The following is a 24,767-nucleotide window of genomic DNA, read 5'->3' as shown; positions in this document are numbered from 1 at the left end:
CGCTCCACCACTTTACCAGGGTCTCTGAACCTCACCTGTGCCTCAGAGACCCTGCCGCCCCAGGGCCCTCTGCTGAGGTGGCCATGTCTTCTCCCAGAACTAGCCTCTGCCCGCATGACTGACAGTAGGAATGTCCACTTCTCTCGAGGGAAGTCCCGTCCCTGCCCACAGAGAGGTGTGGCCCCCAGCAGGGTGACCCCATGCCAGCATATCATACGAACTTTGTACCTTCTGGGTCCTTTGGACTCATCAGTGTTACTGGTGGAAGGAGCATCAGGTTCCCGTTGAGCTGCCCATCCGGGCTTCCTTCTGTCTCCCCTTATCCTGAAGAGTGGCAGAAATACCTCTAGGTCTCCCCAAAGTATTCCAGAATTGAGGATGTCCCAGGCACAGCATTCAAAACAGGAACACCCAGATTGTATGAGAGAGCCGGCTACTTTTTTCAGGTGAGAACTTCTAAAGCCAAAGTCTGTTGGGACGTCATTCTGACTCCTGGTGTCCCACAGTTCCCAAACAGAGCCCGTTAGGATTTTGTGAAGTTAATATTTATTCAGCAGAGCCCTGACATGCCAGATGGTTGAACCAAAGAGCACAAGGGAAATGGAAATGGAGACATTTATTACTCACAGGTCCTCAAGGAAGGAGCCAGCATGCCTCAAGGGGGCCGCAGGCTGGGGGTCCAGGCCACGTGAGTGCAGGCACAGGGTGAGACTGAGCTTGGGGCACGTGCCTTTATGAGGGTCTGTGAGAGGAATACTTTGCGGTTCCTGGGTTTGACTGGGCCGGTTCCTACCTAGAAGAGCAGGGCTTGGTAAGCTCCACGGGGGTCTTGTCTAAGGGATGCACACGCGGGAAGCCCTAGGTGAGGGGGACTATTTATTACAGGGGCCGTCGGGAATTTATATCAAGAGCTTACGTTTGCCTGAGGCTCAGGGGGCTGTTATCCAGCGTATGGACGTGCGTGAGGGGCTAGTGTGCATGCGAGGTCACTGCAGGCCGCTTGACCAAACAGAACGGATCCCGAGCAACACCATGATGCGGCTTCACCCCCGAACACAGGCCCATGGTGCTGCTCGCGTCCCCAGGACCAGCGGGAGTGCAGGACCCACCCGGGACCAAGCGTGCTGTGAATTACAGCTTCTGCGTCCCGCAGTGAGGTCCCTTCCTGAAGCCCAGCTCCCCCGACGAGAAACCAGAACGTTCACTCGGAAGCTTCAGGGAATGGGTATCTAGAAGGTCCACAGCGGGTCTGAAGTGAAGAATTAGATGGTGGTGGTGATCAGCACAAGCAGGATGAGGCTGTCTGATGGTAAATCCATTGCAGACCTGCCACGAGCAGAGCAGGCACCTGGAGAACATAGATTTATTTTTACAGCACATTAGGGTGGTGTCAGGAGTTCATTATAGAGTGGTAAAGTTCAGTGGTTGCATTTCATTGATAAGTATCATTTCACAACGTGCTCCCATGCCTCTGAAGGAACCGCTGCCTGCCATCAAATATTTCCCGCCTCCGGTTCCTTTTCCTTCCATTGAAGTGCCTGTCAGATTGCTTGACTTTACACCCAGCCTCTTTCTCAAGTTCTAGGCAGAGTCTGTGCTCAGACCCACATTTACCCTAGAAAGTTGCTGTCAGGATGTGCACCGGCATTTCACGTCCGGCAGAGGGCGCCAGGGGGGCGGGGGCAGAGCATCTATCCCCATCAGGCGGGCTGGTCTCCCGGGCGCATGCGCCGTGGTTCCCGCACCTGCCAGGGAGACCCCTTTCTCTAAGGGAGTTGGTGCCACGCTTTTTCCCAAAGAGGTTGACCTTTCAGAAAGGAGTTATTCTAGGCCACCTCTCTAAAGATGCCGAGAGGAAGGAAGCTACAGATGTGACAGTGTCTGTCCAGGAAGGAAGGAAAGAGGAAAAGCTTTGCGAATTTACTCGGAAATCCCTTTAGCAATATCCTGGACCTAAACCGATTAGTAATTTCCGCCTTGGTGCTGTCATCTGAACAAGACAGAGGGTGTCCTCCTCCTGTTTCCAACTCCTCCTCCTCCCCCGATTCCCTGCGGGGATCCCCGCCTTACCCCTCTTTGTTACCTCTGCCCACGTGGTTGGTTTGACCCGGTGGATGCGGCTGATGGCTGAGCCCTTCCTCGCCCCAGTCCTGCGTGGACAGGGTTGTTCTAGCTGCTTGTCCCTGAGCAAACACCAAACCTGAAGCTTGACTTTCAGAACCGACTTTAAATTTCTCTTCCGTTGGTCGGTTGGGGTGCTTCTTGGATTTACACTTGGAGTTTGAAGAATGAATATTTTCTCAGTTTAAAAGACGTGTGGATTTATTTGCCAGCTAGGGAGAGAATTTGGAGTTGTGGTTTGGCCAGAAATTTTCTACTTAACTCAAGAAGAAAACAAAGGAATTTGGCTCAGGAAGCAGAGTGTTCCTTTACAGACCCTTGTGATAGGCATCTCAAGAGATAAAAACCACCCAAGACCCAGTCCTTGACCTTGAGAAACGTGTAGTCTGGAAGGGAACCAAGAAGAGTGTTTAAGTAGCAATAACAGAGGCAGGCTGAGGAATCTGAAATTAAAGTTTTTTTCCATCTACCAACATATAATAAGTAAGGTGGATCTAAATGCAATAGCAGAATCAGAAGACATCTGCCATTATTCTTAAGTTTTTTTTTTTTTTTTTCATCTCTGGACCCTCCCTAATGTACTCTTTCTGCCTTTGTTGTTTGCTATTTTTGAGAAGAAATAATATCCTTTTAGGAAACCCAGATCCAACAAGGAATGCATTCAAGCAGTGGATCTCAAAATGGGAGCCCTTCCCGGACAGCAGTAGCGCCACTAGGCAATGCTGGAAATGCAGCTTCTCAGGCCCACCCCAGTCAGAAACTCATGGTGGGAGAAGGGCCCAGGAATCTGTGTTTTCATAAGCCCTCCAGGAGGTTCTCCCATGCCCTACAATTTGGGGAAGGGTAGACCACCCCAGCCTGACGGGGTATCTCTTCTCCCACTGCCCTGGGACATCCCAGTCAAGCTGAGCACTCCCCACCCATAAGGTTCTGTTGGCACATTAGCTCAGGAGACACTGCAGAATTTCTCTCTTTTTTCGATATTTGCCATCTGTGTTTTCCTATTAAAGATTTTTGAGAAGTCCTGTACTTGAGCTAATTCGCTTGGTATAATGGGAAAGCCTCATCATTATTTGAACACGGAATGCACTATCACTGTGCGATACCCACTTGACTCTTGTGGTCAGATTCTCTGGAACACGTTTTGGGAGAAACCTCTGCCCTGCCTGGTGGCAGCATATATGGCCCCCCCACCCCCACCCCCGCCGCCTACAGTGTGGGAACCATGCCGTAACCCTCCCCAGAGAACCAGACCCGAGGCCAGGGAGGCTAGGTCCCTGTCTTCCTTTCTCTCCACTACGTCCCCATGCTCCATCCCACCCTCATGCCCGCTGCATTTTCTGCTCTTCAGCCAGAAGACGGGCTCCCCTGCTGAGCCCTACCTGAGCCCTGGAAACTGCTTCGTGTCCACGCCTGAGTGTGGCGTCTGTGTCTCCATTCTTCCCACATTTGTGAAGCTCGTGTGATTAGCTCACAAATGGTGTTGGATGTTTTTTGGTGTATGCATTTGTGTAAGGAGCATTCATTATCAGACATGCTCATATCTGTCGTTACTAGCTTGTCCGAAAAGATCAGATTTTTTTCTCTTCTTTTATGGAAAGGTTTTCTTGAAATGCCAAAAATCAGGACTTAATTGTAGTATTAAAATTTCTATCATTGAAACTCTGTGTAAGCCACATGATTTCCCAGCTGTGATTAGTGAAGAGGCTATTAACACTTAAAGCAGGTTCTTCCTGTGAACTCACATGAACTCCACAAACTCGTTTACTCCTAAAAATGGAGGGGTGGGGAATGCTGGGAGGTAGGTATTATTAACCCTGTTTACAAAGTGAGAAGTTTATAGATGCGAGACTTGCCTCAGTTGGACAACTAGTGGTTTGGAGTGAGACTTCCAGGGTTTGAATCTCTATTCTGCCTCTTAACAGCTGTGACCTTGAGCAAGTTAATTAGTCTCTCTGTGCCTCAGTTTCCACTTCCGCAAGAGGAGAATACTGCAGTGCCTACCTCACAGGGTTACTATAAGCTTTCTCACTGCCATACACATGAATGACTTAGAAGGATCCTGGCTCAGAGCAAGGGCTCGGTGAATGTCAGCTGGGGAAAGGAAAGCTAGAATCATCAGGAGGTTCCCTAGCGTGACTAACCTAGAGAGAATTAACCGTAAACCCTCATGTCGCATTGCAGAATGAGTGGGTGGACAACCACTGTGCCACAGTCTGTGTCCTTTGCACCGCAGCCTCCTGGGGGGCAAGCCATACTCAGTCCCGTGAAACACAGGGATATTAAATGGATGGTGTCATTCCTTGCCTTATGACCCGTGCTGGCCCTACGTTTCTCCTGGGCTTCTCTGCTCCTGCAACTTCTCATTCCGGATCCAACCCCCTCCCAATGTCACGTGTAAATTTTAAAAAATTAGGATTTGTTTCAGGGCACCTGAATATCCTGTGGTGGAAAGATGGTATTACTTTAAGTGCCTAAAAGACCTTTAACTCCCTAAAAGTTACTTTAGAATACCCTTCATGAAACTCAGTTTGCCCTTTTGATCCCTTCCTCGTCACCCATTCCAGTAAACACACACACACACACACACACACACGTGCGCGCACACAGAATTTGGTCATTCCATTGTAGCAGACTTTGTTTCCTTTGAGAAGACCTTTCAGATCACTGCTGCTTAGAGTGAAGAATTTTGACCAACAGCTGTTAGGTTTTGGTATCAAAAATATTAAGAGATTCTTACATTCCTGGCAGGTGATTTCAGGGGAAGTCGTAGAACACACACACACACACACACACACACACACACACACACAGTAGGACCCCACAGCTGTCACTAATCATGAGGAGTAGAGCTGATACAGATGAGAATATCCCCCAGGAGGACTCACAGATTCCACACAGGAACCTGCGTGGTGTGGCGGGGCCGCCCCACAGACACAGACACATTTCCACCATCATATGCAGTCAGGATGCCCCTGGCCCTTGCTGCCTTCTGACCTTCCCAGGGCTGACTGTTCCCCATGGATTCATGACCACAGTAAGCGCTCTGGCAGGGAGCCTGTGTGAGAGCGGGGCTGCCCTAGTTTCCTGACTGTCCCAGAGAGTAAGTACGTGGTGTTAGGATCCCTGACTCATGCAGTCTCTCCACAGTGAGGTAGAACAGACAACACATTTGACTCATTCCTGAAACAGAGGTGTGCGGCTGGGAGCAAAAGGGCTTTTCCGCAGGTGAGTACCAGGGAGCGTGAGAGAGTAGACGATCGTCCACCCGCCCCCACCACCGCAGCAGTCTTTTGGGTTTGGCCACTGACTCACCATTATTCGCGCAAGATCTGTGTGTGTCCAGCAAGCCCTACCAAAGCCAAGAAACTGCATTCTGACATGGGTAAATTATAATTCTAGAACAAACACAAATGTAGCGTTCATAACGCACCAGGCACTATTCGAGAGCTTTGCATATACGTATTTTATGCTCACAATAGTCCCGTGTTTATCCTTGTTTTATAGATGAGGAAACTGAGGCACAGAGACAGTAAGTGTCTTGCTCCAAGTCACACAACTCGTTGGTGGCAGAGCCAGGATTCAGTTTTAGACAATCAGGCTGCAGCCGATCTCTCTCTCTCTTTTTTTAAATCAACCATACTAGCTTCTACTTATGAACAAAGGGGGGAATATTACACCTATTTCTGGTTAGGAATAGGCCATATTAACGTGACACAAATTGAAAGCAAGAATTACTAAAGATGAAGAAAAAGAAAAAGATCCGTAGGGAGACATAGCACCTTAAAGACATATGTACCTTATAACATGGATATAAAATAGATAAAGCAAAGATTGGCAGAGCCAAAGGAGACACAGACAAATCCACAGGAACAGTTGGAGATTTTAACACACCTCTCAGTAAATTTTAGAATGAGCAGAGAAAAAAAAACCATGTACCTCGATTTGAGTCATACCCTTGACCAGCATCATTGACCTCATTGACAGTTGATAGAACACTGTTCCCAACAGTGCAAGAATGCATCTTTTGAATTCCCCCTGACATTCACCATAGTCAGTCGTGTTCTGAGCCACAGGGCTAAGACTCAGCACAATTCAAAAGGTTTGGAACCAGGTATGCTCTCGAACCACAGTGGAATTACTTCAGAAATCCGTAACAGAAAGCTAACTGGAAAATCCCCCAATGTAATAAAATTAATAACAATTCTAAATAATCCAGAGTCCAAAGGAGAAGTCACTGGAAATTAGATGTTTTGAAGTGATAATTGCAAAATATCAAAATTTGTGGGATACAGCTAAGGCAGTATTTGGAGGGAGAGTCACAGTTTTAAGCAAATAATATCGGGGGAAAAGGTTAAAAATCTGTAATTTAAATTTTCATCTCAGGAAGCAAGAAAAAATCAGCAAATTTAATGCAAAGAAAGTAGAAGGAAATTAAGATGCGGATTGAAACCAATGAAATACCAAACAGGCCAACAAGAAAAGTAACTGAACCAAGTTGGTTCTTTGAAAGCATCAAATGCCTTTTCCTTCTTCCTTCGGCCCCCGCCACCTACTCAATTTTGAGTTAGGAAACTGATTGTCTGCAGACTAGGGTTTTTTTTTTTTTTTAAGTCCGTCCTCCTCACCCAGAAATGCTTTATGCCCCTCTCGATCCCAGTTTGTCGATTCCCTTTTCGACTTTGAGTCTCTGCAAATTCTTTTCTAACTGTTCTCCTGTCTCTGTTTGTTCCATGCTAAGCAGATGGCCCAGAAATTAGCCAAAAGCAGAAAGAAGGTGCAGTACAAACAACCTCATCAGCTTGGTGTTATGCCTGTTCTTTTCGTTTGTTTATGTTCTGCCTTTTTATTATTTTGTGTTTTTGTTTTCTGCATCCAGCAAGTTTTCGTTCAGATTTCTTTTTGAACCGCCCCATTAGCCAACGTTTCTCAAAACTTAGTTGCCTAAAGTGGCTGTTTTCTGTTGCTCATTAGTCATTTCATATCCGAGAAACAACAGGGAGCAGATTGGAGATGCTAAATGAAGTCTGTGGTAGCACAGAAGTTCCCACCGTTCAGGAGCACTAATGCGGCAGGGACTTGGGTCTGTTCAATTACAGTCACATTTGACTTGTGGATTTTGTCAGATTGCTGGATGCAAAAAAGAAAACTCGCTAATAACCACACTGTGCGGAGTTAAACCCTAAACGAACCAGGCAGATGTGCTTTTGGGTTATGGAGCTTCTAGGTGCTTACGGGCTGCCCGTGGGGTGTTGAGGCATTTGGGGTTCCTTCCTAAGGGGGTGGCTTCAGGAGTGGGGACTGCTTCTGTGTTGCTAAGGTGGTGTATGAACGTGAAGACCCTCTTACCAGAACTGCATCCAATTGACTTCCTTTTGCACCTGCTACAAACGTCGTCCCCCATCACTTGGCCAGGGGCAGACTCTAAGTGACGTCTCCAGGGTCTTGGGGAATGGGTCACTTGCCCTTTTTCTTCAGCGTGCTGGGCCCCACGAGCCCCGCTGAAAGGGCATTCACGATCGTTGCTCGTAGAGTCAAATCAGCAGAGAGTTACTGCTTCCGTAGGGGGAGACGCAGAGGGAATTTGGCATTTTTCGCTATGACTTGGCGATGCGAACACTCGTCCGCGAGTCCCTCCTCTGTGGTCCCTTCAGCCTTGGCGGTCTAAATCTGGAGTCCGCACTGCCGTTCTGGTGACTGTGTCTCAGTGCCTTTGTGTGTAAGCTGACCTTGCTGCCGTGCACTGGAGTCGGGGAAGGGGTTAAGCTCTCCCCCGGTGTGCGTTTCTCTTCTCAGGCTCCCGAAGGTGAATCTCAGCCAATGACCGAGGTGGACCTCTTCATCTCTACCCAGAGAATCAAAGTGCTGAATGCCGACTCCCAGGTACGAGCCGGCCCGCCTGCCTGTCCCGGGGGGGGGACGTGCCCAGCCCCACAGGGCAGCTCAGAGTCTGTGCCCGTGTCCCTAGCACCACTGTCCTCGCCACTGGCTCCCACGCACGCTGGAAGGCTATGTCTGCAGTGCCCACTGCCGGGGGGCGCGGGGGTGTGGTGCTGCTCTTGGGACCGGTCCCTTAAAGATCAAAGGGACATGTATGCCGTGGATGTTGTTTGCTAATAATCTCGTACGTTTTGATGAGGAGATTGATGAACTTGAACAGATCAGCCTTTGAAGAAATTGTGTTTAAAATCACACACACACACACACACACACACACACACACACACACACACACTACAGCCATCACCCGTGCATCGTTGTACCTTCTTTTTTTTAACTTCTCCACCAGAGATTCTACTGGTTATAAAATGACTGAAGTTTTTTCCCACGGGCCCCAGACACTTCCTGCTCTGGCTGTATTATTAGTCCAGGGACCCGCCCCCGGGCCTGGGTGGGGGCGTGTGAGGCTGCCCGCTGTCTCTGCAGGGTGTCCCTGGGCCCCATATATGGACCACATATGGCCAGGCTGTGGGGCAGCAGACTCTCTCCTGGGCCGTTCGTTGCCTCCTGGACTTAGCATCCTCTCCCTTGCGCCCCCAGGAGACGATGATGGACCACCCTCTGAGGACCATCTCCTATATCGCTGACATCGGGAACATCGTGGTGCTGATGGCCCGCCGCCGGCTGCCCCGCTCCAATTCCCAGGAGAACGTGGAGGCCTCCCACCCGTCCCAGGATGGAAAACGGCAGTACAAGATGGTCTGCCACGTCTTCGAGTCTGAGGATGTAAGCCTGCCTCCCCTGATGTCCCTCTGGGTGACCTGGGCGGCCCCTGGGGGGCCAGATGCTCTTTCTCAGAAACCGAATCGGTCTCCTTAATCGTGCACAAAACAGGTACATGGGAAACAAAGCTGAATTAACAGGCAAAGTGTTCATCATGAGGCTTATAGGAAGACAGAAAATAAATTAGGTAAATATACTTAATACAGAACTTAATGGTGAGGAGTTTTATAAACAAAAATAACACTGGGACAAGAGCTGTGTCTGATGGGGTACTCAACAAAGTCGTCTCTGGGGGGGTGACATTTAAGGAGAGACCTGTATCAACTGAGAGAAGAGCAGTGCAAAGTCCCTGAGGCCAGGACCTGCTCATGTAGTTCGAGGACAGCTTAGAATGAGAGAAGAAGAGCAGAAGGAATGTGGTCAGGTGGTCAGTCCTGTGGGGACCCCAAGCACATCTCACCTGGGCATGAGGGCAGTTCTCGGTTGTGTAGGATTGCCCTCTAGACCTCAGGAAAGTTGGGATTCCTGCTCCTACCACCCCCCACCCCACAGTGGCAGGAGCACCACCCGCCCACTCCCAGTCCTTACGAAGACCAGCCGCTGCTCCTGTCACAAACCCAGGGATCCTCAGCCCCCATCTTTCCAGGTGACATGGTCAACAGAGAAAAGTCATTTATGACAGAGGCAGGGCCCGTTCTTTTTGGCTTCTTCCCCCGTCATCCCTGGACCTGCTGGAGAGGCGTCCAGGCATCAAACCGCATTAGGACCCAGCTTCTCTGAAAGCTTGATAGGCCTTAGAAGCTCCCTTGAGGGCCAGGACCACAGCCTGGAAGGTCTGGAACCACAGAGCCCCCTTCCCCCCCAACCCGGACGTCCCTGTCAATGCTCTTGACTGAGATCTTCCTCCTGCCACAGTGGAGTAAGCTTCTTTCCTCATAGTGAGCAGAGAGCCTTTGCTCCTTCAAGAAAAATTGCCTGTGGTCGCCCTGACTCCTTCCAGGAGACGATTTCTCTCCAGGAGAGCATTCATCTCGCTGCAGTAAACTGCCTTCCTGCGAGAAGTCAGGAGGCAAAGGCTCTCTTCCCCGGGGACTCAGAGCCGTCACAGCTGCGGCCGCAGGGCCGTGGGGATGCTCATGCTTTTTGCAGTATCCTATACTGGTCCAGTTCTCGCACACAGGCCCTGGGGACAAGAGCACTGAGATGGCAGACGGCCTGACGCGCCTCTCCCAGGCATTCTCCCTGCTGTCCCTTTGAGCCTGAGGCCAAGCGCTCAGACCGGGAGCGGATGGGCTTCAGAAGTTTCTCAGAAGGTTTCGAAAGCTGGATTTCAAAGCTTACAGCTCCCGTGTCCTGCAGGCGGGTGAAAAGGTGGAGTTAGGCCGGCTCCCCGGGGCTGCAGGTGCCTGTCATCCTCCGCCCCTCCGCCTGCCTTGCAGCTTCCGAGGAGGGGCTGCTTGTCCTCAGGAGTTCCCGAAGAAAGGGAAGGATGGGGAAGCAGCAGTTCAGACAAGAGTGGGCCTGGGGATCTTAACGCTTTGCTTCCAGAGCTGGGAGAGCGGGCTCTGGAGCCCGCCTCCACGAACAGGCAGGGGGCCGCCGAGCTGGTGAAGGGAGAGCAGCCCCCTCCCTGGGCCGCCCACCCAGCAGCAGCCTGGGCGTTTGGCCTGTGCGTCCACAGGGACGTGCAGCCTGTGAGCCGACTGTGGTCCCGGCCGTGGTCCCGGCCCTGCTGCTCACGCCTGGGGCGAGGCCTCGCTCCCTTCCCCCTCTTACTCAGGACAGGGCGGTGGGTCCTTGTCGTGGCTCGTGGAGTTCCCAGAGTCACAGAAGGAGAAGAGTTCAGCCAGTTCTTATGTCCCTGCTCCTTAGCGGTTTTTAGCCAAACTCCTGAGGGCAAGGCAAGGAAGGGGGATTTAGGATTGTGTGTGTGTGTGTGTTTAAAACACTGCTCTCGAGATTTTCGTTGTTGTTCTACGGAGAGGCAGTCCCACAGGGTGGGTACGAGGGTGGGCTCTGGCATCCATCTGCCAGGATTCAGCCCGTGTCACCCCCTTCCGGGGGAGCAAACACCTTAACTATCAACTGCCTGTGCCATGGGGATGACAAGGAAGACCTCCGGTTCCAGCTCTAACGAGCTCCCAGAGGGGCGCCTGGGTGGCTCCGTCGGTTAAGCCTCCGACTCTTGATTTTGGCTCAGGTCCTGATCTCAGGGTCCTGGGATGGAGCCCCAGGTAGGGCTCCCCACTCAGCATGGAGTCTGATTAAGATTCTCTCTCTCCCTCTCCTCCTGCCCCTCCCAGTCATGCTCTCTCTCCCTCTAAAATAAATAAATCTTGGGGTGGAGCAGAAAAAGGGCTCTGAGAAGCAAAAGGGATTTTTGTCATCAGCTGGCTGATACTCCTGCCCAGAGCTGCTGGAGACTGCGTGTAGGACTTGTCCCGCTCACCATGAGTCTTGCACGTTTTGCTGCAGGAAAATTACTGGTTGTTTATAGAGCAGGCACTTCCCCAGGTTCTAAAGGGGTTTTTAGACAATGGATGATAGACGCAGCTTTTCCCTTTCTGAAGTCTAAAAATTTCTAGATTCTGAAACATGGCCTCAGGAGCTTAGGACGAGGGCCTGTGGCGCTGATCTGCTTCCCTCAGTCGTGGTCCAGGCGTCCAGATCGCTGCAGGGGTCCTTGGGTCGCGTTTCATGCAGCACGGACACGGGAGAGGTGCCCGGTGGCTGCTGGCTCGCCGAACCCACAGCCTGGATGACTTGGTGCGGGGAGAGGCTATCAGAGCCCAGTGCCAGAAAAGGAGCCACGGAAGCAGCTTTCCTGTGCTATGAGCTGTGTGACCGTGAGCAGGTTCCTTCGTGTCTCTGGGCCTCTGTCTCCTCACCCGGAAAACATGGGGCTGGACCCAAGCAGGGTTCTCAAGGGGACCTTGAACCCCCTTTGTACAACAGATGTTTTGTGATGCTCTGTTCCTGTCCTGAGATAAAATTCACAGATAATATAACCTGCCCTTTTGAAAATCTGTTCACAAGCTGAAGTACTGCTGTACATGCAACACAGAGGGAAAATGAAAGGAAAGGCAGCTAAAATAAAGCGGTCCTTCCTCCAGCATGTAGATGCTTGGGGCCAGCCATGCCCAAAGGAACAGTGGAGTCGTCAGAGGCTTTCACCTCCTTGAAGTAATAGGTTTAGACGTGAGAACGCGGCGTTTCGCTGGCCGTCATAAACACTTGCATGTGACATCTTGAATGGAGGGCCCATAAGAAAATAGATACGCACACCCGACCCCTACGGGACCCCCTCGCCGTGCGAATCCCAGATGCCATGACGAGCATTGAGGCTAATGATTTTCCAGAGTCATGACGCTTCTTTCCAGTAAAGTGCCAGACAAAGCCAGTCGTCGTCTTCTCCCAGTTGACACGGCAGCTGTCTTCTTGGAACGTTCCACGTGCATTAGAGCTGGGCAAGTCATGCCTTTGTGTGTTATATAACCTGAAGTCGAGTCCCAGACACAGACACACGTGGTTTGTTCCCGGTGTTACATGCATAGGAGCATCCAGGGGGCAGTCGAGCATCGTTCGGGGTGTAGGAAGGCTCATCATCGTGCAGGCCAGTCCCGCTCACGGCACAAGTCCAGCATCTCTGAGTCCTGTCCCCTCAACGCCACGAGCCCCCTTGTGGTCACTGCCTTAGCAAAACATGTCCCTAGTAATTCTGAGCACGGGCTCTGGCCGGGATTTGCGCCCTGTGTCGACCACCTGGCCCAGCTGACCCCTGGGGCTCTCCGTCCTGCTGCCTGGTTGACCGCTGTCTTCCCTCTCTGGCTGCTGTCTAGGCCCAGCTCATCGCACAGTCCATCGGGCAGGCATTCAGTGTGGCGTACCAGGAATTCCTCAGGGCCAACGGGATCAACCCTGAAGATCTCAGCCAGAAGGAGTATAGTGACCTGCTCAACACCCAGGACATGTACAACGATGACCTGATCCACTTCTCCAAGTCGGAAAACTGCAAAGATGTAGGTACTTCTCCAAGCTCGGCCGGCCGGGCAGAAGTCCCAGCAGCGTGGGGAACGGCAGAACGGTGTGGGGGCAGGAGGTGGGGTGGGGAGTGGGGTTGGCAGGACGCTGCTGAGGGACGGGCAGCTTTGGAGGAGAATGCAGCTCCCTGAGCTGGTCTGGACACCTGGGTGTGCTTGGGGAAGCGTAAAGGATTTGGGGGCCTGAGCCAGAGTTACGGAAGCACGAAGGTCGGAAAACTCGGGAATTGTCTGGGGAGCCATGAATGAGATGGCACGACTGGCGCATGGGGTGTGTGTGGAAGAGGACACGAAGGGGTCCCCACTGGGTTCAGGTCAGAGCCAGGGGCCTTGAACGTTTAGCTGAGGGACTTGGGCTTTATCCAGTAGACAGAGGCACCTTTATGAGAAAGCGATTCCTGTTCTCTTCTTCACTGACATAGGTCAGGTGTCCTCTGTGCCCTAGAAGCAGAGCCTGAGACAGGGATTCCTGTTCAGAGGGTTTTGGGGAGAGGGCACTCGGGAAAAAGCGAGTGTGGGCACCAGGGTGGTGGGGACCCGAGAAGGAACGTGGCCTTGCTGGAGACGAGCTTCATTCTGATCCAGAGGGGCTCTGGGTCACAGATCTCAGGGCAGGCTTGTCCCACCTTGGGCCAAAGGGGTTGGCAGGCCTTTGTACCCTGTGCCAGTCAGTCACGGACACCAAGATCGGACGGGGGGTGTCAGTGCGCTTGGGCCGTCTGAACAGAGCACGGCAGACTGGGCCGCTTCATGGCAAAAAGACGTATTGTCTCCATTCCAGAGGCTTGAAGACCAAGGTCAAGGTGTCCAGAGGGTCCGTTCCTTTTGAGGGCTGAGGGGGACAGGGGTGTTCCAGGCCCCTCACTCTGGCTTGGAGAGAACGGTCTTCTCCGTGTGTCTCCACATCGTCTCCCCTCCGCGTGTACATGTCTGCGTCCAAACCTCCCCTTCCTGTGAGGACAGCAGTCATCCTGAATTAGGGCCCACACCAATGACCTCATTCTAATGTGATTGCCTCTGTAAAGACTCCGTATCCAAATAAGGTCGTATTCTGAGGTCCTGGGAGTTCGACCTCCAACGTAGGAATTTCGAGGGGAACACAGTTCAGCAGCCCATCACGGGGAGTGTCTCCTGTCGGGCAGATCTCCAGAGAAGCGGCCAGCAGCAAGCTTCAGCGGCCTGGAGAAGGGGCAGGGATGCCAGCCTGCGGGGGGGCGGGGCATTGTCAGACCCCAGCAGCCTCCAGCTGTGACTAGGAATCAATACATACGTACACTTTTTGTCAGAGGCTTCAGAAAGTGTTGTGTCCCTTTGTAGTGTCTCTGCAAACCTTCGCAGGCTGCAGGTATCAGACCTGACTCCTGTCTTCTCCACCCTGCCAAGGAGGGCCACACAGAACTCCGTCTGTCTAGAAATACGGTCTTCCTACGTGCACCTCCAACCATGTTGGTTGTGATAACCTTAGCCCCCCTCCTTTTTCCTTTCTCTTCAGCTTGCTCCTTGCAAAGAAATGTTTCTGTAATGTCTGTTTACTTATTTTTACCTCAAGACTCTTAAATGCTGGGGGCGGGGGGGGGGGTGTTGGTGAGCGCTGTGGAATAGGGCAGCCTGTGTAGAGACTCCAGAACCTATTTCTGGAAATCGTAAATGCCCCCCCCCCGATGTCCCCAGCCACATAGCCTCTCCTCCCGCTCCCCGGGGACCGCAGGAGAAAAGCACCTGGAGCCCTTTCTGTTCATCTGGCCGCGGCAAGCTTGCTCCCTTGGAACAGGCGTCGAGAGACAGCATCATTTCTTACCAAATGCCGTGGAATCCAGAGAGGACAGGGCTTGTCCGGGTCAGAACCGGCAGGGAGATGCCGTTCTCCTTTAGTGACGATGGGAAGTTGGGGGGTGCGGGGGGAGGCTTTGATGTGTGTCGCTGCCCCAGGTGGCTGTTGATTTAGGTTTTTGGTTTTGTGGTTTCCTTTCAGGTCTTCATAGAGAAGCAGAAAGGAGAAATCCTGGGGGTGGTGATCGTGGAGTCTGGCTGGGGGTCCATCTTGCCCACCGTGATCATAGCCAACATGATGCACGGGGGGCCTGCCGAGAAATCGGGGAAGCTGAACATCGGGGACCAGATCATGTCCATAAACGGCACCAGTCTGGTGGGCTTGCCTCTGTCTACCTGCCAGAGCATCATCAAGGTACCTGGAGGTGGGAAAGGGGCTGATGTTACACACCTGAGATGGAGGACATGGGACCGCTTTTCAGTCATTCATGTTCTGAGCAGACACAGTGTCACGCCCAGAGGAGGGGGGACACAGGTAATAAAAGTCTGGGCCCGCACTCAAGCTCTGAACCACCAAGTCACTAACGCAGACTCCTCCCTGAAATCGTTCCTACATCAAAGACGGTATATTTGGCTCACATAATACTACTGTCTGTATGGTGCACCTTGCAGACATCACTAGTCAATCACAGCACTCCCTTTCCCTAAGCCAGTCTCAGCCTTAACTGAATTTCCCGCCGCTCAGGAGCCCTGTCACTTAGAGTCAGCTAGATGCACTTGAGGTCGTGGGCCATCCCCGCTGGAAATCATGGCAGCGCTTCAAGTCCGAGAGCACAGTTTCCTTCGCAGTGGCCGCAGCGGTGATCCAAGCAAGCGTGTCCTGCCCCAGAGCTTGCGGATAACGGGATCCACACGCGCCCGGTGTCGTGAGAAGGGGGGACTTGTGGTGCAGGCTGTGTGCTCCCTCTCACGCCTGAGCCTAATTACGTCTCGTTCAGCCCAAACGGACACTCTTGCCTAAGACTGAGAATAGCTACTCAGGCGAGACTAAAACGTGGGTATTTGAGAGGAAGAAATTAGATTTTCTTCTTAGAAACCAAGCACTTGTGTGTAGTTTGTCGCACACATCGGGAGTTGCCAGCAGCATGGCCAGTAGGGACATTCCGCCTTCGTTACCATGTCTGTCGACCCCGGCCCCGCCAGGCCCCGAGACCCACAGGCACACCGGGATTCCACGACACACTCTCGTCCCTCAGGGTTCCCTGAAGGCCTGGGAGCTAGAGCTCAGCCGTGTGCGTGTGTAGGCGAGACAGAGGGAAAATGAATCCACCTTATTCCAAACTAAGGAAAAAATCACAAAAGCCAGCATCCATGGCTGGGCAGTCCGACCGTGGAAGTCAAAGTGAGTGTAGAGGACGCAGGGATGGGTGCCTCTTTGTCCTTCATGACACAGATGTGTTCTGATTCCTCACAAGATTATCTTACCCTGAGGGAGAAAAGGGTCCTCTTGGGCCTCATTTATGTTTGCTACATCGTACACTTAAATAACTTCTACCCCTTCTCAACGTACGTTAAAGATTAAAGAACCGAGAGGCGCCCGCCTGGCTCAGTCAGTGGAGGTTTGACTTCTGATCTTGCAGTCGTGAGTTCAAGCCTCACTTTGGGTGTAGAAGTTACTTAAAAAAAAAAAAAGATGAACCTACTTTGAACGTACGTATTCATTGAGACGTGTTTTACTGGGCCTCCGTTAGGCTGAGCTGAGCTACGGGGAAGCCAGAATGTCAGCCTGCACGGGGAGGATAATTCATAACTGGAAGGTTCCGTGTTGGGGCGCCTGGGCGGCTCAGTTGGGTAGACGTCTGCCTTCGGCTCAGGTCGTGATCTCGGGGTCCTGGAATAGGGCCCCATGTCAGCTCCCTGCTCAGTGGGGAGTCTGCCCCTCCCTCTTCCTCCTCCTCTCCCTCTCCCCTGCCCCCAGGCTCATGCATGTGCTCTTTCTCTATCAAACAAATAAAATCTTAAAAAATAAAAGGGTTCAGTGGACCCTAATGGCAACAGAGAGGTGAAGAGCTAGAGCCATGCAGAGGAAGGAGCTTTTTCTGATTTCGAAGGGGGACTTGGAAGGAGGGGTAAGACATAGAAAGAGGCCTTCGGGGGTTCCTGCTTGAACCGATGGGCAGGGGGCTGGCTTTGCAGGTGGCCAAGACAAGTCGGATCCGGTCAGGGAAGGCTGAGCTGGTGCCGTGGTCTTGTGGCAAGGCCAGGGGCAGGGGCTGGAGTGGGGATACAGGATGCACGTACGTTTGGCAACTGAGTCACACGGGCGAAAGTTCACAGATGCCCTTTCACACTGGTCAGCAGGGCACTTGTGAGCATGGTGTGTGCGTGAGAAGCGCTGAGGGGCCTTGGGAACCAGACGCGGTGGAGGCAGTCTGCGCCCACGAGCTTGGTGTTGCTGGGGAGACGAGACGCTACCAGCTGCTGGGCGCTGCGCCCCTGGCGTCGTTCCGGGAACGTGCGCATTTGCTGATGGAGCCTTCACGGCAGCCTGCTGCAGGGTAGGGGCTGGTGTCGTGCCTGCCGTACACACAAGGAAACTGAGGCACGGAGAGGTGATGTAATCATTCAGGGTCACGCAGGGGTCTGCCATGGAGCAAGGACACTCAGCCCCCGTGACGTCGCTGGGCAGTGTCTGGTTGGCCCCTGGGGCAGTGGTTCTCAGTGAAGGGATCTTGTGTCCTCTTCCCCAGGAGACAGCTGAGGTCGAGACAGCCAGGGAGGAGGCGTGTTACGGCGTCTCGCGGGAAGAGGTGCAGGGGGCAGCCAGTATCACCTGCCAGGCAGCCCCGGTCACCTCGCCCCGCCCCACAGCAGCCAGCCCCCTCCCCTGGGCACCTGGCTTGCAGAGGACCTGCCTGGGTTTCCCCAGAGTTCAGCTGCATCTAGGCCCAGGGAGGCAGGCCAGATGCAGGAGGCTGAGCCCACAAAGGCAGTGCCAGGCTCTGCGACCACACGGGGACTCCTCTCCTCTCCGCTGGGCCGCCCGGCGGGGTGGACACACCGCTTGCTCTGCGAGCGACCAGTCGGACCACCATCGAAGCCATTTCCGCAGGGGAAGCGTTCGTTGCTGCTGGGAACCGATCTCGGAGGTCTGTAAAAGGGTCTGTGTGGGATCAGAGAATTAGAAGGCCACATGGCGATGAAAGAGCACCGCAGAAAACGCAGAGCAAGACATCAGGGCCTCCGTGGGCGCCCTCCGCAGGGGAGGACGGGGTGTCCGGGGATGTGCTTCCGTGTCTGGTGCCGACGTGGGGCCAGCCCAGCCTGGCTGGGGCCAGAATTCGAGCACTGATGTCAGCTAGAAATCCAGCCGGTGCCTGATGAGGACTTCCAGCGGGGGGAGGGGGGATGGTGGTTTAAAACTCCCCAGACAACATGCTCTCTTCCGCCTCCCCCCACACCCCGAGCCCCCCGGCTCCCACGGCCCCTCCCCGGGACCAGTGCGGGGAACGTGCGGGGCTTCCTCCGGGCGCCGCGGAGCGTGGCCTGTTTCGGTGCCGCGCCGAGGCCGCTTGCCGTGAATTTAGCAAGCGCCTCTCACCCTGATCAATCACCGCTTCGAAAACTTGGACGTGAGACACCTGGGGCCGTTGCTGAACATGGGCGGCTGCCCCAGGTCCATCACGGGCTTCTTTGTCTGCACTGGTGATGACATCACCCTCCTCCAATGCAGCTTGAAAAACGAGGGTGTAAACCATGGAAACAACGCATTTCTAGAATAGAGTTATAGGCACGGAGTCATTTTAATCATTTTAATTGCTTTCTTCCCTAGCCATTACTTCTCCTGTCGTAATTCCGAAGGCAAAGCCTCTCAGCAGTCGGCCAGTTTATTTGCCTCCATGGTCCTTCCCTCCTGACTTTTTTTTTTTTTTTTCTTTCCTAAAGTAGAGCACTGCTTCCCCTTCCTTCCGCGGGCTCATCGTGGTCTGGCTTTCCTGTTTCTATAGAAACCATTCTGGCTTCTCCCCTCTCCCATCCTTTCCACCCTCCCCTTCCCCTCCCACAGTGTTTCTTAATCAGCTACACCATTCCACTATGGTCAGCCATGGGGACAGAATGACCACTTGTGTCTGTCACCTCCTGTAAAATGGCAGCTCAGAAATCCAACGTCTAATAGGCCGCACCTTGAATCATCGCTCGGGGACGGCCGGCAGACGCGTGGTCTGGTGTTCCAAACGGCCCCTCTCTTGAAGCCTAGCCCTGTAGCACATGTCCCCAGTCTAGAAATTCACTCACTGAGGGACAAATCAGGCCTCTTAATTCTCACACACACACACACGGAACCCACCAGAACGATGTGAACTTTTTTCTGTTTTTAGTTGATCGAGAAAATCGAGTCGTTCTCTGGCATTTCAGGGTGCCCGGAAGGTTTCCCCAGGCCTCACAAAACCTACCTGTGTAACCCCAGCGGTTAATAGGTAGAAACATTCAAAACAGATGGCTTTATCCGAGGCTGTGCTTTTCACTACTCTGCTGGTTTCTTAAGCATTACTTCCGTCTGGTTTCCCACAGCTTCCTGATCTCTGGGTATGTGACTGTGGAGGGAGCGGGGTCAGGAGCTCAACCCTCCGGTGGCCCCACATGTGTCCACAGCCCCCCACCGCCCCCCTCCCGGTGCCTGACACCTGCCTGGGCACACTGAGGGTGACCGATAATTGCCAGTGACTGAGAAAGAGGAGGCACTTGAGGGAGAAACGCGGTATCCCCGTGAACAGCACGGAATCGTGGGTGTGTTTCAAGAAATAATAGCACAGAACCATACCCGTATTTTCTCTTCCCTGTGACTTTCCTAATAACGTCGGTTCTCTCGAGCTGACTTTACTGTGAGAAACCAGCGTAGAAGCCACACACCAAGTCTGGGTTAACCGTTCGTGTTATCGATGAGGCTGTTACCTGTTCGGTTTATACACGTGAGATTTTACTGCACCAGTGGGCGGGGAGGGGGTCGGCGCTCCTGACCCCTGCATCTTCAAGGGTCAGCCGTACATTCATTCATATCTGAGCACCACCCCCCAAAACAAGCCTCCTTGACGTCATAGAAACGGGTGTTTTTAAGCATAATAGTCAAGACGCGGTGCTGTCGGCAGATACGCTAGGGAAAGAGCAGCAGGGGAAGCTGTGAAGTCAGAGCCAGGACGGGAAGGGACCTCCGGGTGTCACCGCCGCTTGTCGGGGCCACAAGGAGCCTGAGGTGGAGGACGCAGGGGGCAGAGAGTTGAGGCCCCCCCAGCTGCCAAAGCAGAAGCACAGCATGAGCACAGGCCCTGTGACCTCCCATCCGGCCCCGTGGGTGGGGACCGTGGGCCCCATGTGCGGAAGCCTGGCTCCCCCGTGGACCAGGACAGCGGCTGCTTCGGCTCAGCTGCTGCTCCGCTGTGACATCGTCGCGTTGTGAACCAGAGAAGTTTCCTAGAGAAGTTTCCGGAACCACAGAGAGTGGCTGGTGAGGGCTGCCTGCGTGTGCACCCCAAGTCACCCTTAGCTGAAGTGCAGCCACAGGGAGCCTCCAATCCCGCAGAAAGCCGAGCGGTTCAGAACACCAAGTGGAGGGGCAGAGAGGCTAGAGGTGGGATGTTAAACTGGGCCCCGTCCACACTCAGGCCGAGAGCACCAGCGGCCGTCCACTGGGGGCAGGCGGGGCTCAGAGGGCAGGAGCCCTGGACTCTCACCAGGTAGGAAAGTCAGCTGGAAACAGGCCCCGTGCAGGCCAGAAGGAAGGATTTGGTGGCACAGGTTTGTCTTCCTGACGTTCTCCCTGGCGTCTTTGTTGAGCAAACCTGGCTCATCGTGATACACAGCCTCCCGCTGTCTGTGTGGGGCGTTGTGGTGTCGGTGAAAACGCTTGGGTTTGGAAACACAGCAGACATGGGGTTGGATCCGCTGCTGGTGTGAGTTGCCGAGAGTCTCTGAGCCTCAGTTTTTTCTTCTATAAAATGGACATAGATCTGCAGTTTGTCGAGGAGACCGAGGGAGATGGCCCCGGTGGGTGGCCGGAGGCCGTGCTCAGTGACGGGCGGTTCGGCTGGTTTCGTCATCGGGGTGGGTTTGGAGGGACAGTGATGGTGCGGTGCTCACATGCGGTGCCGACACGGTGGTGGCCGACTGGTCGCTCCCACCCGACCACACTCCCCCACTCGGAGCGCACTGGCCGCGGGGGCGGGGTCCGTGACCTCTCTGGAGCCTGAGTTGTCTCTTCAGGCCGTGGGTTATCCCTGCTCGGGCACTGTCGGCGTGTGTGGGGCTGCTTCACGGGTCCCCAAAATAAGACCACTTGGGGCTCCTTTGGCCTTCGGTGCCGTCTGCTTTGATCTCCTCTGCCCGCTCCTGGCTGCCGTCTCCACGTGCCCCGTTCCCGTTCCAGGGCCTGAAGAACCAGCCCCGGGTGAAGCTGAACATCGTGCGGTGCCCCCCGGTGACCACCGTGTTGATCAGGAGGCCGGACCTGCGCTACCAGCTGGGCTTCAGCGTCCAGAACGGAATCGTAAGTGCGGCTCCGCGCCCCCTCGCCGAGGCCTGACACACACCGCTCTGGCTCGTGCCGGATCTTATGTGTTTACTCTCGGAGAGCCGGGCAGGTCCCCGAATGTGTGCAGCAAGGCGAGGGCTGAGTGGGGGCGGCCGCTGGGCTTCCTGCGCGGGCAGATCCCGTCCGGGCAGAGAATTCTGGGCCTTCCCCACGAGAAGGGAAAGGTGCTTCCCACAGCCGGGCCCTGCAGCTCTCGGGGACGAGGCAGGGTGCTGCTCCCAGCTGCCAACTTGAGACGGTCTGGGATGTGCCCCTGAGCCCTTCCAACCCCTCTGGGCCTGGGGGGGCTGCTCACGTGAGCCCCTGCAGAGCCGCTGTCCCCCAGCCCCCGAGTGTGCAGCACTGGGGCGGGGCGGGCTCCCTGGTGACTCCAGGCACAGCCCCGGAGGGAGCCCCCTGGGCCCCTGACCCACGCCTGGTCTCCATCTCGCTCTTTTAACCTGGAATAGCACGGTAGGACTGAAGAGTATTTTCATCACTTGGATGTCTGCGTTGAAACAATACTTCCTTTTTTTTTTTCTTTACTGTGGTAACATACACACAGTGCTAAACGGACCATTCAAACCATTTTTTTTTCTTTTAGATTTTATTTATTTGACAGAGAGATCACAGGCAGAGAGGCAGGCAGAGAGAGCAGGGGTGGGGGGGAAGCAGGCTCCCCACCGAGCAGAGAGCCCGATGCGGGGCTCGATCCCAGGACTCTGAGATCATGACCTGAGCCGAAGGCAGAGGCTTTAACCCACTGAGCCACCCAGGCGCCCCCATTCAAACCATTTTTAAGCCTACAATTCAGTCGCATGAGGTAGATCCATTCACAGAACTTTCCAGAACAACTCCGTCCCAGACTGAAAGGCCATACTCAGTACTGCTCCCCTTGGTCCTGGTTTGCCTCGCTCTGGACTCACAGGAGGTCTGGGCTGTGAGGACAGTCCTGTCCACGGTCTGTGACCCTCTTGACTTTTAGGTTTTAGATGCGCCCTCCCTCTGTTTGCCTCCATCTTTCCAAATTGAAGAACCCTATTCTCTTCCCCCTTGAGTTGCAGTTAAGAGTTTTAAGTTATTAAAAATTTATTTCGCTATGTTTTCAAGCTTTAGAAATACCCTTGAGGCTCCCCGCTGGTGTGGAAACATCCCGCCCCCCACCTGTTCTTCGTACCTCAGTGGCCTCGTGCTGGGCTGGGGAGCCAGGGTCCTCCTCATGGTTTGGGGCAGATGGCTGCTTTTATCCGCTGGCTTTGTTCACTTTGTTCATATTCAAATAACTTGAGAAGTTGTTCAGATATGCACAAAGGGTGGATGGACGACAGCAGCGGATCCGTTGGTTTTGTCTGAAGTGTGGGAACCACCTTCGCAGTGTTTGACCCCAGGGTACCCCGAGGCCCACAGTGTCCACACACCCAGACACAGCACATTGTCACAGAATGCCGAGGTCTTGTCTACACGGGCTGAAAAGATGCATGATCTGAAGTGAAAAGTCACCTCTGTAAATTCAGAACATGTTTTTTCGGGGAAAATCTGATGCTTTGTGTGAGGTGGGGATGTCTGGGCCCCCAGGACTGAGCCCAGAGCCCCCCAGGTCCTGGAGAGAGCACACCTCTGGCATGCTGCGGGCCTGGCCCTGCGGCGGCGGAAGCCAGCCACAGTGGCCGTTCCGTGAGAAGTGAGTTTGAACAAGGGAGCTGGCCACACTTGGGCTCGTGTAACTGTGACCCCGGAAAGCAGGCTTCGAACATGAGCCAGCTCGATGTTCAAGTCCCAGGGGTCTCGAGTCCCACCCCTACACGGCTCTGTCTCCCCGGCCCCAGCTGCGACGACAAGCGATCAGAGCTCAGCGGGCTGTGACACCCCATGACACGCGGAGCTCATGGGCACATGGTCCTGTGTGTTGTGAAAAGAAACCGAGAGATTCACCTGCCCCCAAAGTAACCACAGAAGCTTCTTAGGGATGAGAAGGCAGGGGGTCCAAGAAGGACAGGCCTGTCCCCACCCCGCGCCCACCACGTGGTGCTGCCCTGAAGGGTAACGCGGCCTTTGACCCCGACAGATCTGCAGCCTCATGCGAGGGGGGATCGCGGAGCGAGGCGGCGTCCGCGTGGGACACCGGATCATTGAGATCAACGGGCAGAGCGTGGTGGCCACCCCCCACGAGAAGATCGTCCACATCCTCTCCAATGCGGTGGGAGAGGTAGGAGCCAGCGGGGAGTGGAGGGGTGGTCCCCTGGTGCCCCTGGTGCCCCTGGCACCCCTGGCCTTGCACTCGTGCGGCCCCTCCCAGGCCTTCCAGGGAGTGTCCGTTCCGGTCCCCAGCCCCGAGCGCCAGCCAGAACCGTCCGTGTCGGCCCAGACCTAGCCCCGTGACCAGCCGGGCCTCAGAGCAGCTCCTGCCAGTGGGGGCCAGTCTCTCTCGCATTATTTGCTCTCCTTCCACTTTGGACTCGCGGATTCATCCATGGGGCTTCCCTCAGGAGCCGCCCGAGTTCTGTCCGTCTTTCCAGTTAACGTGCTGGGGAGATGGACGTCTTCGATGGAGTCTAATCAACAGAGTCCCCCCTCCAGGGCCTCCTGAGGTCGGGATGGCTGTTCCCAGGCCCCCTTCCTGCACCACCTGACCTACAAGGGAAGGAGGGGGTGGGAACAGTGAAAAACCACCGTCATTCTCCTTAGGTTTTCCTTCTTGGGTGGGGGACAAAAAACCCCAAACACAGCCTGATGAGAGCAAGAACATGGCATTGGCTGGGAAAACACATCCTGTCTGGCTGCCATTGCTCTCTCTCTGCCGCCCCAAACATTTTAGAAAGCCCGTGGATTCCTCTCTTCCAGGAGGCCAGGGTCAGGTCTCTGTTGGGGGTTGGGGGTGGGGGGTGGGAGTCTTCAAAGCCCCCTGTGGTTAGAGGTGCTGCCCCCCACCCGGGGCCACAGGGGTCGATGCCTCCCCAGCCCCCGGCCTCTGGCCCCCTGACGTGCCTTCCCACCCCCAGATCCACATGAAGACGATGCCGGCGGCCATGTACCGACTGCTGACCGCGCAGGAGCAGCCCGTGTACATCTGAGGCCGCGCCCGTGGGCGGCTTGCATGGAGGACTGCCCTCACTCGTGGTGTGTTTCTCGTTCTGCATCTTGTGCCCACTGAGACGTCCCCCTCACGCCCAGCACCGGTTCCACACAGGAAGAGAAGAATCCGCAGACCTCTTTGCTCCGTATCTCTCTCTGGTCTGCACATTTTTTTCTTTTTTTTTTTAATGCCAGGGAAGTTTTCTCTGCACCCCCTGGAGGATGGAGAGCAGCCACGGCCCACCGGGTGTCGGCCCAGCGCGCACCGTCCTGGAGGGCCCCCGGGGGTGGGTCTGGAGGAGGGCGGGTGCTGCTCACAGGGAGCCCTCCCTCCCAGAGAGCGCGGGCCTAGGCCTCTAGGAGGTGCTCCTCAGGGCAGGGAGAGCATGGACACAGCCAAGCCCGCCCTCCAGCCCCTGGTCCCGCTCTCCTTCGGGCGGCGCGTGGGAATGTGGGGGGACGGCAGGGACCAGCTG

General features: G+C 54.4%; 1 protein-coding gene across 1 annotated transcript in view; it reads left to right on the top strand.

Moving 5' to 3' along the window:
- Window positions 1–24,290, top strand: part of LOC111153632 (amyloid beta precursor protein binding family A member 1) — a 59,861-nt gene extending 35,571 nt beyond the window's left edge. The window contains exons 5-12 of the mRNA XM_022512776.1: window positions 6,866–6,898; window positions 7,918–8,004; window positions 8,662–8,847; window positions 12,684–12,863; window positions 14,857–15,069; window positions 21,076–21,195; window positions 23,285–23,425; window positions 24,219–24,290. Coding sequence (XP_022368484.1) covers window positions 6,866–6,898; window positions 7,918–8,004; window positions 8,662–8,847; window positions 12,684–12,863; window positions 14,857–15,069; window positions 21,076–21,195; window positions 23,285–23,425; window positions 24,219–24,290 — 1,032 coding nt within the window. The remainder of the gene's footprint in view (window positions 1–6,865; window positions 6,899–7,917; window positions 8,005–8,661; window positions 8,848–12,683; window positions 12,864–14,856; window positions 15,070–21,075; window positions 21,196–23,284; window positions 23,426–24,218) is intronic.
- Window positions 24,291–24,767: the final 477 nt, after the last annotated feature.

This window comes from Enhydra lutris, unplaced genomic scaffold (assembly GCF_002288905.1).
Source record: "Enhydra lutris kenyoni isolate GAN:26980312 unplaced genomic scaffold, ASM228890v2 scaffoldscaffold33, whole genome shotgun sequence".
In the NCBI taxonomy this organism is placed as follows: domain Eukaryota; kingdom Metazoa; phylum Chordata; class Mammalia; order Carnivora; family Mustelidae; genus Enhydra; species Enhydra lutris.
The sequence above is the reverse complement of the archived record's forward strand: the minus strand, read 5'-3'. Positions and strand labels throughout refer to the sequence as shown.